The sequence below is a fragment of the Diabrotica virgifera genome, chromosome 2, assembly GCF_917563875.1.
Source record: "Diabrotica virgifera virgifera chromosome 2, PGI_DIABVI_V3a".
Taxonomy (NCBI): Eukaryota; Metazoa; Arthropoda; class Insecta; order Coleoptera; family Chrysomelidae; genus Diabrotica; species Diabrotica virgifera.
Genome location: NC_065444.1, coordinates 240,320,863 through 240,335,786, shown reverse-complemented (window position 1 = coordinate 240,335,786; position 14,924 = coordinate 240,320,863). Strand labels below are relative to the sequence as shown.

At 31.8% G+C, this 14,924-nt stretch overlaps 1 protein-coding gene across 1 annotated transcript in view; it reads right to left on the bottom strand.

Annotated features, from left to right (window-relative positions):
- Nucleotides 1–13,632, bottom strand: part of LOC114335431 (uncharacterized) — a 561,026-nt gene extending 547,394 nt beyond the window's left edge. Inside the window, exon 1 of the mRNA XM_050645032.1 lies at nucleotides 13,576–13,632. Coding sequence (XP_050500989.1) covers nucleotides 13,576–13,632 — 57 coding nt within the window. The remainder of the gene's footprint in view (nucleotides 1–13,575) is intronic.
- Between the last annotated feature and the right edge of the window lie 1,292 nt (nucleotides 13,633–14,924).

Below are 14,924 nucleotides of genomic sequence, written 5' to 3'. Positions count from 1 at the left end.
CGATTATTTCATGAATAAAACTGTTCAAAACCAAAATTTTATTGTAATTTATTTAGGTAAGTACAATTAGTACAATTAAACACACAGTTGTTATAAATATTTTACGGTTGAAAGTCATCACTTTTATAACTTTTAAAACATTAATTGTCATTAATGTCACTGAATGTATTTTTTCGTAGCAACGAAGGGCATCTGACGTAATATACTTGACGACGAGCAATTATCAAAAATTATCAATTTATTAGATTTCTGTAGCTTTCTATTGGTCAGAATCTCCTATGAATGAAATAATCAATTTTATTAGCTGGTTGTTAAGGGGCTATCCTAGTGTAAAATTACAAAAATTATATACTTTTTTTGGAAATTTCTAAAATAAAAAGTACTGTACCAATTGTTTTGAAAATTTGCATGAGCATTTACCATAAAAAGAAACACACGTAAAACAATTTTCATAAAAAAATATTTAAAATTAAACGATTTATGCGCGATCTACTGGCACCATGAAAACAAAAACATGGCCCCACTGCTGCAGTGATTGGGACTAATATAGATCCTGAAACATAAAATTTCAAAGTGATTATTGAAATATACTTAAGTTATTTCCTATACATTAACATTTTTTATCCGATCAAAAAAACCCCTAGTTGATGGTATAGAAAATAGCTTATATTTTAATAATAACTTTAAAATTTTATGTTTCAGGCTCTCTATTGGTCCCATTCACTGCAGCAGTGGAGTATGTTTTTATTTTCACGGTGCCAGTAGATAGCGCATAAATAGTTTAATTTTCAATATTTTGTTATGAAAATTGTTTTGCGTGTACTTATTTTTATAGTAACTGCTTGTGCAAATTTTCAAAACAATCGGTAGAGTATTTTTTATTTTAGAAATTCCCAAAAAAATATATGAATTTCGTACTTTTACACTAGGATAGCCCCTTAATAATTATTATTGGCTGAGCAACGACTTAGATCTATAATCCTTTAGGTCACATATGTCCGTTTTTTTGTGTAGGAATATTACTAAACTCTTTTTCCAGTCTGTCTTTAAAGCTCTGTTTAATCCTTCTATATTTGAATTTTATCTATCTTTTAACATTTTCCTTTGTTGACTCATTAGGTTCGATTTGTGAGTTGTACAAGGCTTTGTAAATGTCTTTAACTGTCTTGGTCATTTTATGTTTGTCCTTCTGTTTCTTATTATTGGTGTTATTCAAGTTTCTGAACACTTCTTTTCTAATTATTTCATTTTTTTTTTCTACGTCTTGTATGGCGTTTGTTTTCCGCTAGTAGTTGTCTTCTTTTCTTCATTAGCCGCTTAGTTTTATTGCTTATTTTGTCGTATTTGATTCTTATTTTCTACGCGACTTGTAGTCCGGCTTTGAGAAGGTTTCTATTTATTTTTTTTTTGTTAACGTCATCAATTTAGTCCTGATTATAAGGGTCTGATCTAAGATAAGACCTTGCGGAATTCTTCTTCATTTTTTCTTGCTTTTAAGGACATATAGACATCAATAAGTACTCTCATTGTCAAAAAAAGCTAAATTTAAATTTAGCTAGTTCCTTAAAGGAGATCACTCACTGGAGTGATACTCTACATGTCAATCTCACATTTGTCAAAGCAAACGCTTATTGCCCTTCCGGCAGATTGTACAATCCAATAGGGGTTAAATAAAAAAAAATTTCTTTTCTTAGTATTAAAGCATCTATCCGCGTTGTTTTTGGAATCATTTTTATTTCCTCGAGATAATATTTTTATTTTCGCTCTAACTTTACAATGGTCACTACCAGTTGTTATGTTTCTTATTGTTTTGACATCTTCAAATATCCTTTTGTTGTTTGATTGAAAATTTTATTTTTGGTAGTTCCGTTAGATGCAGTTCAGTCTTTTTTGTTAGTTTCTTTTTGTAAAAGGGATTCATAATACACATATTTTCTTGTTTCATGAATTCTATCCTTTTCTCCTCCTTTGTTTCTTGTATCGAATCCAAAATTTCCCATCTTGATTTTAGAGTCTTCAAATTTATTATTATTAGTTTAAGTGGTTTGATGTCGCCTATAGCGTTTTTAAGGTATTTTTAAAGATCTCGGGTCTCGGACAATCAATTAAAAACTATGAACATAGATTTTTGTCTATAATAAAAACCTAATCTTAAACTCGTCAAGTCAAAGGCTCAATAAAGTATTAAATTTAAAAGGAAATAGTGATACAAAGGAACTTGGACATCACTGGATTGCACACAGTCACCCAAATAGATCATATTTATATGCTCATAGAAAGAAAATATGCCAAATATATCGCCGACAAAAGAAGCATGAAAGGAGCGGACTGAAGTTCGTTTAAGTATTTAGTAGAATTTAATAAATAAAGTTAAAATAAAAATTGTGCAAGAAAAAATACAAATATTGGCAAATAACCGTGATACAGTTACCAAAAAATAACGATAATAAAAATTAGGAAAAGAAATTAAAACCAAATTGAACGATAAAAAGAAAGTAAAGTGCTAATTTTTTGCATATAAAATCACATTTAAACACATTTTTTACAAAAAATAACAATTTTTATTTGATATTCTCTAGATGACATTGTTATTCATCACCGACTGCTTCACTTTGATCTAAATCAGGTTCTTATGTTCTTAGTTAAAACGAATTGTGACTCTCATCTGCCTAACTTATTATTGAGTAGATAATATTTTTTCTCGTTCTTATAACAATCCCAATGGCTGAAAACTTGATTTTATGAAGTAGTTTTAGAGTAGTGAAAAATCTATAAAAACCGAAAACTACTCTTTCCCGAAAGTACCTAATTTAGTTTTTTGGTTTATTTTGCACTGTAATAAGTTTGAGACATGTAACGAACTAAAAGTAATGAACAATTTCTTTGTGAATTACGGAGATATTCTTAGGAGGAATGGCGAAAATCCAGGTTTAAAATATCTAGGAATATTACACCAAATTTTTTCCATCTATTTCCTTACTTTTTTCGTCTTTTGGCATTTTTATCATTATTTGATTTATTGCTCATTAATTTTTTCAAGTGTTTTTGTACTTTATGCTTGTTTATATGAAAGTTCTTCGTTTAAAGTAATCTTTGGTGTTTGTGGTTCCAACGCCATTTGTTGTTCCTCTGTATATAATTTTTTAAATTATCAATCCATGCATCCTTTTCGATGTTTTTTGGATCTATTAATTGCTTCACCTCCACCCTTTGACCTCTTATAGAGCGCCATATTTATTTTGTAAACTATAAAAATCATGCTCCAGTTCTTTTGAGAAGCGTTGATAGTTTTTAATTCTTCTTACAAGTAGATGTAGCATCTGTAGCATGAAAATTTGGTTGAGAGTACGTAACTGCTTTAAACTGATATGAACGCTATGAACTAAGAATATAACATGAGTTTGTTTATCATTACAATAGGGGAGGCAATTACCTATGCTAAACTTGCAGTTACTCGGGTGTTATGGGTACCTATGGGGTTGTAAAGATTAGGTCCTAAATCCAAATAAAGTTAAGTTAAGTTTTCCATTTCAGTGAGTAGGTAGATACTTTCCACTTTTTAAATTAATTTTTCATTTCCAACAATCGTTTTTCCCGATTATAGCGCCATCTATCCATAATTCGAAAAAATGTCTCGAATAAAAGATACTTATTTTTACATAAAGAATCCAAATCTGCAATAAAAAATGGGGGCCCCGATTTAAGGTTTTAAAGTAACCCCCACTCCACCTCCGTGGGTGGTCGTGTTTGATGCTATTCGATAGATTTTTAAAAAATATTGAACAAGTATTTTTCAGTATTTCGATCTGACGTTCATTTCACGAAATATTTTTTTTGTGGAACTTTGTGACTCACCGATTTCCCGATTACGCCCCGCTCAAATCGTCAGATATTTGAAATATATATTTTTCTGCATGTACCCAGGCAACCAAACGACGTTTTTATAACGTAGATAACACGTCATAAAAATGACCAATTGACGTGTTTCTATGACGTAGTACCGACGTTGAAAATCACGTGTATTTGTCTCATCGATTTGACGTCATAATTGTGACGATTTTAAAACGTCTAAAAGGTGACGACTTTTATACGTCGGTAAAACCACGTCTTTAATACTTTCAAAAAGTGACCTCTTTCAGATGTTTTAAAATAGGTAGCATAAAAAATAGGTAACATGAAACCTATATAGGTCTACTTCCCATGTGTCGATGAAGATATACTACCATTAGTTTGAGATCGCTTGTGCATTAGAAACAATCTAACATTGATTCTGCATGATTGTACCAGCCCTCGCATTATAGAATTTTCACTATTTATATAAGTATACCTATTTGTGTCAAAACTGAAAAAACATACAAACTAATAAATAATATATTAACAAATTACTCGATAACACATAATTAGTTCATTAACAGAAAATAAACATAACCTCAAACAGTTGTCAAGAAGAATACTGCATTAAACTAACTCACTGAGCAAAAACGAATACAAATCTCTTAATTAACACGTTTCTTCAACTAAATATCTAAATGAAAAGTCTTATTTTATCACACAAGACACAAACCACGTTAACAATAAATGAGAAATTTCTTATGAAAATTATTTAACGAAATTGTTTGGAGTAATACAAACAAGCTCCTCCCAAAAAATGAAAATGTTTTTTAAACGTTATTTTAACGTCATTAATCTTACGTATTTAAAATCACCTACAAAAGACGTATATATGACGTAATTTTCAAACACGTGTATATATTCAACCAAAACTGACGTTTCCTCGACGTTATATGACGTCAGTTGTTTGCCTGGGTACTTAACTTACCTTATCTTAATCTAGCGATTTTGAGTTTTTCTAAGGATAGATTTTTTTCGAGCCCCTCTTAACGAACTCCCCTGTATTAAAAGTCCATATATGGTAGGGGTCAATTTACGGGGTACAAGGTTTCTCTCCATGTGATTTTTTGACGCGATCGAGTAACTACAAAAATCCCCGCTTGAGCCATTAAAACATAATAATAATAATAAATGAGTTAAACGAATGATGTGTTGCCTACGTGTTAGGCACATGTTTGTGTGATAATAAAGTACCCATACTTCTTAGTTCAATGCAAAACTGTACTTCAAGAATTTTTTTAATTTCTAAATGATGGGATGTACTGGTACTGTCCCAAGGGGGCAGAAAGAGGTTATATTATTGTAAATATAAATCTGCAGCAACGGAAAAGAGCTTATTTTAACAAAAAAATGGATAAAAATCTATACTGTGTCCTCTACGCCACTGAGGAAGGTAGCTATATAACGGCGTTGCCTCGTCTTGTCAGCTGGTTTGAATATCTCTGTATTCAGTGTATGCCCGTGGTTCATATTAGGGTAAAAGTCTATATACACACCAGACGTGATGTCATGGTCAAGTGAAGTATTATGCACAGGAGGAGTATATATTGCTGTTAGGTAAAACAGAAGTTATTTTCGCACTTTAGCACTTTTTTGATTTTGTTTCATTCTACCACCATCAAGCATTAAATTACGCTTTTTGCATTTTGCGGTTATGCTTGTGACGTAATTTGGTTATTTTTTTGTTTATTTGGTATGTAACTCAAAAGATATCAATATAATCACTGTTATAAATCACATATTCATTAACGAATATGATCAATTGTAAAAATAATCTCAAAATAATTTAACAAAACATTAATTACCTTTAAGAATCTATAAAGCAGCAATTAGACCTATATTGACATGCACGGCGGAGACACAGGGCCCCCGCTATACCATATGTGCAAAATGTGCAATGCACACTGGCGCCATCCTTTAGGGGCGCCAAAACCAAGGGTCAAAAATTGAAAAAAAAGTTACAAAAAAATAAATTTTAAAACAAAAGTTGAGAAATGAAATAGGATTAGGAATAAATACACATATACATATTTAAATTAGGTGACAGCGATCTTTTAAAATGTTGTTTTGTTCTTGAAGAACGACTGACGGACCAGGATAATAAGAATATAGACCCCAATCATTTGTTTAATGAAATGAAAGCGTTAAAGTTAATTTCATTACTTGATGATAGTGACCGCTTAAGTATTTTACAATATATATTTAAAAACAATTTAATCTCCACCTTTCCAAACATAAGCATTTCACTAAGAATTCTTTTGACATTGCTTGTATCTGTAGCTTTCGGCGAGCGATCTTTTTCAAAATTAAAAATCATTTAATTACAATGCTTCATGAAGGGCTAGCAATATTAGCAATTGAACAAGAAATTTTTGTTTAAATATATAATACGGTATAAATTTTAGCCATGTAATTAATGAATTTACAACAGCAAAGTCTCGGAAAATATCGCTACTACAATAGCTAATTTTTATTTTTCTTAATTGTTCATATTTATACATAGCCCAGTAAATGAACGTGAAATACGGTGATACCGTGTAATTTTCAGGGTCACCGCCGAATTGTATGAAAATTTGGATTTAGGTTCTACTTCCCTTCACTTCAAAGTTGGACTTGTGCCGTTGGTTGCTTTTGCTTGAGTGGGTGAAAGTTACCCCTTTCCGGAGGTGAAAAAATATATAGGTTTAAAATAACTAAACAACTTTTGTTCTATAGAGTTTGGTAACTAAATTAATACTTTTCGAGTTCTTCACGAGTGATAATGTTTACTTTTCAACAAAAAAACTCATTTTAGGCGGTTTTTCCCAAATAACTCAAAAATTATGTATTTTATCGAAATAATATTGTTATCAAAAATTTAGCTAATAAAAAAACGAACAAAATGGTATATTCACGAAGTATATAGATCTAGTAAAAGCAAAAATAAAGCTCATGAATAATACGTTTTTATTCGTGAAACTCTAAATCGAATATTTCAACATGAAATTAAAAATTTGTCAACACAAAAAAATTAAAATGTATTGAATTTTAGATACTGAAATATAAATGTATGTAGGTAAATAGCCCAACACCGAAAGGTACAAATGGGTTCAACTGATTAAATAAAATAAAAATAAAATAAAATAACCAAAAAATGAAGCACTTTCGGGAAAAACTCATTAAAACTTATTATAACTTCTACAATTCAGTTTTTTACCTTATTTCAAGCACCTATCTAAAATACCCACCTACCATCAAAAAAATAAATAAATAGACATAAATCAAAATGCCTTGAGGGGCGCCAAAATCCTTTTTTGCACACAGGCGCCAGTAGACCTTACGGGGGCTCTGCGGAGACAAGACCTGACACATCTAAAACGAGACGACTACTAGAAACAGGGATGAAAATACTCCAACGAATATAAGGGAAAAGTCTGTTGGATAGGGAGAGAAGCGAAAACATAAGAAGATCATGCAATGTAGAAGACAGAAATGGATGGGTGACAAAACGGAAACAGGAGTGGAACGAAACAGTAGATTGGCAGAGGATAGGATAGTACGAATAGCACGAGATAAGTCACCAAATGGACGAAGAAGTATGGGCGCAGACCAAGAAAATAATGGTACGATAACTTAAACAATTTAGCAGGCTAATACTGAAGAAGAAACAGGCTTTAAAGCCTACATACAAGAAGTAAGAAGAAAAAAGAACTAACTACCTTCTTATTCATTGAGAGAGAAAAACTAGGACACATGAAGAACACATGTTACCCGTCTTCACTTACCCCGAGAGATGACAGTTACTCTGGAAAATCGTCATGTTTGAAGCGACGAAGATAATTATATGCTCGAAAACAACCATTTCCTGAGAGCATTTATGTCAGATAGTAGTTGACCTCGCCATGTTTGCAGTTCAGCCAAACATTTACCTGTATTAAGGTCGACATTATTATAAGACAATGCGTCCGCCTGCCCGTTGTTGCGAAATGCCACTGTAAATGCCATGGACGCATGCTGTTTTGACGTTCTCTTCTTCAAGTTCATCAAGACACAATATACAGTTGAGTCCGCGAGTCTTTACCCGTGCGTCATTAATACCTGGCGAGATAAAATACATACTTTTTATCTAGCATCATTCTCTTCCACGCATGAAACTAATGACAAACCAGCTGCCGCCTGTTATTAAGTAAAAACACAAGTTATTTTTATGAAGAATCTAGACTCAGTGCATTGAAAAGAGATAGGTACAAAGAAAGACGATTGAAGATGTTTTCACATATTTTAAGTACAATTTCTGACGTTTTGGTTTGTTTACTTTTGTGGCTGTCAGTTTGTTGAATTTTTTGCTGTTATGTATTTTGTCGAATTTTTGCATTTTGAAGTTTTTTATAGTATACAAATAGTGGTTTTCACAACTAATTTTATATTGGAGTTAGAAATTTTATGATAAGTTGTAGTATATGTTATTGTACGATAAATTTTGACAACGTACAAATAACCTCATTGTTGACAAAGTTAAGGAATGCTTTTGTTTAATGTTCCGCCAAAGTGAATAAAATAACAAGAAGAAAATATGTTATCAAATTTTTTTATAAATTGTTTATTTATTTATTAATCTGAAACAAGTAATCGGCCATGGACTACCCCATCTAATTGAAATAATATTCGAACATATTACCTCAATCATCCAACATAGCCATCGCTACACCCTTAACTTAGCTCAGTCTCTTAGGTGTGTGTTTGTCTTGTCCTAATCTTAGAAATGAACTCTGAAAATTTAGAATAGAAGCAAACAAAACAATATTTTTAACTAATCATGTTTATTGTTCAAAAAAGATATAATAAAAATATGACGTATTAAGTGCATTAACAAATATATTCAAATTCTTGCCAAAAATGAACAATTTTTAGATTATACTTATGGCTTTTGGTATCTGATGGTAACTTCTTGATGTCGAATGGTACTGCTGTAGACTTCTTGTAGGCCTGTACAACTGTAGTTGTAGTTGACTCTCTTTGTCAATAAAAGGTCTTCCTTTCTTCAACTAGTACTCCTACTCCCTAGCGTCCGGGCTATGACGTATATAGCGTCCTCAGATACTGTGCTGAAGAAAATGGCAGCTCTTAAGGTTTTCAGACGATAATATACTGATGCGTCCTTCCTCGGTGACTGCTAGACTTCTAGGTTCCGAGGGTGTTAGCCCAAGTAGATATTCCATTATGTTAATATTGACATAACAAGTAACATTCTCCTGCTGTGGTTTGGGCCACCTGCATTCAACATTGACTGCACTTTATTCAGATGATAAGAGAGAGATTGTGACATCAGACAAAATCTATTTTCCACAGGACATGGAAATTATTATACATATACACCGTTCTTAGGCGTCAACGCCCTTCGGTAGGGATCTATGAAGGAGTATCACCAAGCCGCAAGCCCTTATCCCTTGCCGTGCCGCTTCTCCATAGGCCGATCAGACGCCAGTTTATTCCAGACCAAGTCGTAGATTCTATTGAATTTTATACTACGGCGTTGGCCTTTTATTAATTTCAAATGACCTGGCTGAGGCTCGAACCTCGATCGCAAATCCACTAAACTTGTCGATCGACTGCGCCTCAGCCAACTGGGCCGTCTAGACCGACCTAATCGAAATTATTAATTACTTTAAATGATTCCGTGTTGTCTAGTTCTTTAAAGTATACCACTATTTTTGCATTTCTGATAAAATTAATGATGGAACCAAGTACGAGAAAGACAGGGAAGCTGTAATATTTAGCGGCAATGGGAACTCATTATTAATTAGTTGTTGATACAAAATTGAAGAGAACCGGGACTAAAATATATACCATCTGTATATATTTTACTTAAGTTCGATCCGAGGCCATTCAGAATAGATTTTATCACGGGTTGGTTTAAGATATTATTAAAGCTCGGATTATAGGCAAAATGCCTTTTTTGCCTATTTTGCCTATTATAATTGTTTTTTGCACTTTTTGCCTTTTTTCGTAAATTCCGCCTATTTGTGCCTTTTTAAAATTTCATGGTACTACCCATGATATTATTCTATTACTAAACCATTCTATAATAAAATTTTGGGTCAATAATAAAATATCAATGGTTTATTTATATAAGAGATTTCTAGGAAAATGTACCTGATCGAGACTTGAGGGTTAACTATTTGGAAATCCCTAAGCTTTATTAGTTTATTATCAGTTGTACAGTCGGTTACTGTATCAGAGTTTAGTCACAAATTGCTATATCCTAGTTTAGTTTTGTTGCGTATACCGAAAAGCAAAGAACACGTTTTAAAACGTTTTAGACATTTGTGTGAAAAGATAACATCTAAATTAAGGCTATGGATCGCACCTTATTCGGAACTTTCTCTAGAAGGAGATGGAGCATTTTGTAAACCATGCGGCAAATCGGTAAGTTTTATTTTTTCTCTTTTTTTCTCGTCCCACAACATAACTAAATTCTAAAGCGGTTTTAGAATTCTAATTATTTTTTTTTAAATTCTCAGATTTCAAGTAGAAAAAAGTACTTTATTGACCAGCATTGTGGAACCCCACTTCATAAACGTAATTTGGAAAAATTAAATTCCTCTAAGTTAGCCCAAATATCTCTGCGGGATAGTTTAAGCAGTTCAAAAAAAAAGGAGGAAGACGCATTTAAATTTGATTTATGCCAGATGATGATTGCATCCAACATTCCTCTATATAAAGTTAATAACCCTAGTTTTAAATGCTTTTTCGAAAAATATCTTAATAAATCCTTACCGGACGAGAGTACATTGAGAAAACATACTGTGGAAAAATGTTATGTGGAATGTATTTCAAAAATTAAGCGGGAGTTGGAGGGCAATTTTTTGTATATTATCATAGATGAAACGACAGATGTATGCGGCAAGTATATAGCTAATTTAATGATTGGAATTTTGAACGAAAACTTTGCGAGAAATCCTTATTTAGTTGCCCTTAAAGAATTGGAAAAAACAAACAATTTAACAATAAGTCGATTTATACAAGATAGTTTAACAAACCTCTTTTTACCCAACCCTATTCGCGGTGTGCAAGTACTTGGAAGGGGAAACGAGAAACGACTTTGCGCGAGTCGCGGAGAAATATTGCAACTATCTTAAATAATTCATATTGTCAAATTGACGTATATTTCATACCTTCTGTCAATGAAGCAGAAAAATTATATATTGCTCCACAATATTGATATGATATGCAATTATAATATAAAGGTAAATTTAATTAATTTTATTTTGCTTGCAGTACTGCATTTTAATAACTAATTTTATTTACTGCATACAATTGTTGACGTTTTCATAACATAACCTGAATCTTATTTTTTCTTCTTATTATTTTTTTGGACTATGGCCTTGACAATTATCCAGTAACCAGGACTAATATAATTGGCCAATATAATTAAAAGTGCGAATTATAGTATAGAGCGTAGAAATAGGGGTCGCTTTGCCGAACTTGCACGGTCCCAATACCAGTGAATAAAATAGTTTTAATGCTTTTAGATGCTGCGGCATATATGTTAAAAGCTGCTGTTATTTTAAACATTTTTTATCCTAATTTAATTCATTGCACTTGTGTAGCCCACGGGGTAAATAGAATTGCTGAAGAAATAAGAAATCGGTTTCCGTTGGTAAATAATTTTATAAATTTTATGAAAAAAGTTTTTGTAAAGGCTCCGTTGAGGGTGCAAATATATAAAGAAAGACTTCCCGGTGTCCCTTTGCCACCTAAACCAATAATTACAAGGTGGGGAACCTGGCTCGAAGCAGTTTTTTTTTACTTTGAACACTGCAATGAAATAGAATTAGTTATGTCAGAATTTGATGTAGATATTTCCGAAGCCATTCGAGAAGCAAAAAAAAATATTAAAAAATCCCAAATTGAAAGAGGAACTCGCTTATATCAATGACAATTATAAATTAATAGTTACCACAATTATTAGAAAAACAAGAGATAAATTTATGTGAAATCAAACAGATGAAATAGAGAATGTGGAAAAATCCCCTTACGAACAATTCACACATCCACCATTTCGGGTTGGGAAAAATTTTTTGAATAGAATCAAAGATCCAAACACCAGTTCTTAGAAATGTGTTTCGCCCTCTTCAACCTCTCTGGGCTTATCAATAAAGATGAGAGGTTGAATATCTTTAGACACATTCCAATCAAAAAACAACATTCGAGACCTAGACATAGAATATGTGTGAATTGTTCGTAAGGGGATTTTTCCACATTCTCTATTTCATCTGTTTGATTTCGTACGACTGGTCGTCAAACCATTAACCTTGGATCTTTTGATCACTGAGTGTGTCTCAAGGATCTACATCTCATGTTTTTAAATTTATGTGAGTCAGTAAAATTAATAGATAATTTAAAGACGAAAATTAAATCGGCACCAGGAAGTAACGGTCAATTAATTTTTAAAAAAATGAAATATGTTTTCGACAAGAATGAAGATTTTTCGTTTTTATCTAATGTTGTTAAAGTTTTGAATGGGACATTTTCCAAGGAATTACAAATTATGCCAGATTTATTATCCGCTCTGAAATATGCTCCAATTACATACATCTGTCAATGTCGAACGTTCGTTTTCGATGTACAAATTAATTTTAAGTGATCGAAGACATAGTTTTAAGACCGAAAATATTGAAAAACATTTAGTTGTTTCTATTAATGATAAAATTTTAAGTGGTTACAATGTTTAATTATTAATTAACAGTTATTTAGTTACTAGTTTATTTATACTAATGTGTAAATATACCTGCCTTAAGTTAATATTACGTTAATTCACTTTGTACTATAAATAATAAGTTATATTCCTTTATTGCCTATATTTTGCCTAAATGTTAATATTCCTGCCTTTTTTAATAAAAATATTTGCCTATATAGGCGCCTTTTTCTTCAATTTTTGTTGCCTATAAATCCGAGCTTTAGATATTACAATCTGAATACTGGGGGGAATGTTGTGATGGGTTTGTCAATAGGGCTTTTCATCGATTGTCATTTGTTTCGAGCTGCTGTCAAATGTTGTATAATCTGTGTATAATATTAATATACACGGAATATACGACATATGACAGAAGCTCGAAACAAATGACAGAATGAAAAGCCCTATTATAGAAGTAAAATTCTGTTCATACAAAAGCAATATAATGTTGAACAATATCGGCTTAAAATAAATTCGTATCAATAAACGCATCTGCAAAAGAAGGAGTGATTTTCTTTTTTGATAATAATTTGTCAAGTTTTCATTTATAAGAAAGTTATTTTTGCGATCAAATCCTAGTTTTAATATCTATATTTTAATAGACTTTTACTTACTAAAAACTGTCTTCGAACCCTAAGAGGAAGTTTTTTGGACTCTGCCAGATTTGTATGATTTTGTGAAGATACCATTGGCTCCGAAAAATATTTTTAGAGCTTTCTACTGCATTCGATTAAGAGTAAGTTGGTTCATTAACAACACTATGTATAGCAATGACACAGGAATAGTGGCAGATAATATCGGGGATTTTCAATGTCTCTTGAATGATCTAACTCTTGCAAGTAATATTTTGTGTTTTAGATATTGTATAAGAAAGGTTTTATTTATAAGAAAGTTATTTTTGCGATCAACTCATTGTTATAACATCTATATTTTAATAGACATTCATTTACTAAAAACTGTCTTCTAACCCTAAAAGGAAGTTCTTGGGACTCTGCCAGATTTGTATGATTTGGTGAAGATACCATTTCTCCGAAAATATTTTTAGAACTTTCTACTGCATTCGATTAAGAGTAAGTTGGTTCATTAACAACACTATTTTTATAAATGACACAGGAATAGTGGCAGATGATATCGGGCATTTTCAATGTCTTTTGAATGATCTAACTTTTGCAAGTAATATTTTGTGTTTTAGATACTGTATTATTGTGTTTTCAATTTATCAATCAAAAGCAAAATGAAAATTAAATAAAAATTTTTTTAAATAACGCGGGCACATAAATTTGATACACCCTGTATATTGAGCTGTAAATATTTATTAGAATGTAGTTTGGATGTAAGTAGATTTCTCTTTTAATGAGCTTTCCGATGAACCATTAAAAACTTTTGTGAATAATTAAAGTGAAAATAACGATGTATTTAGATTTAAAATGGAAAAAGATTGTTTATGGTAGAGGTAATTATCAATTTCTCGAAATTGATAATTGAAAAGAAAGTTGGAATTTTAATATCTTTGTGTCAACCCGAGTGAATGTTTTAGAGTTTCTCCGAAAGTAATTAGGATTGTCGGAATAATTTTGAAAATGACTGTTTTGTTTGTCGAATGGAAAAGTCGAGGTTTCTGATGTTTGGCAATGTGGAAGGGGAAAAGTAGTTAGAATGATTGAGGAGTTTGAAAAAGAAGTCATTATGTTTTTGGCATCGATGAGGAGCGGTTCGACGTGTTAAGTGGATAGATAGTTAGCAGATACCAGTGGCTGTTTGATAGTGGAGAATAGTGTTCAAAAGTGGAACGAGAGACAGATCAAATTGAGACGAAATACCTCTTTGATTCTGTATTATTGTGAGAAGGAGAGCAGAGAATTTTTGGAGTTTTGTTTGAATCGAGTACGTGTCAAAAGAGACCCGGCTTGTTGGAGAATTGGTGCTGGTATGCTGATAGTTTTGAAGCTGGACAACGGAGAGAGACTTTGATGAGTAGCCTTTAACATAGTCAACGAGGGAGAGCTGTTTTGGGTCACGAGAAGACATCAGAGTGAGTGAAGCAAAAGGTCAGTCAATTTATGTGAAAGAGATTTTTATGTTCGGAAACTAAATTTTTGAGTAAAAAGTATATGAATTAAAATTCCAATATTTCAAAAAGAAAATAGTAAATATAGGTAATCTTGCGAATACATAAATTTGTTTTGTTTAGTTTGTTTTACCAAAGTCATCGGGAACAAACCGATAAATTGTTTTTTTTTAACTATAATAAATTTAAGTGGTAAAAATTTCATTCGGACATCTGTGTCCACAGGTTTTTAGAGTCGATAGATTTCAG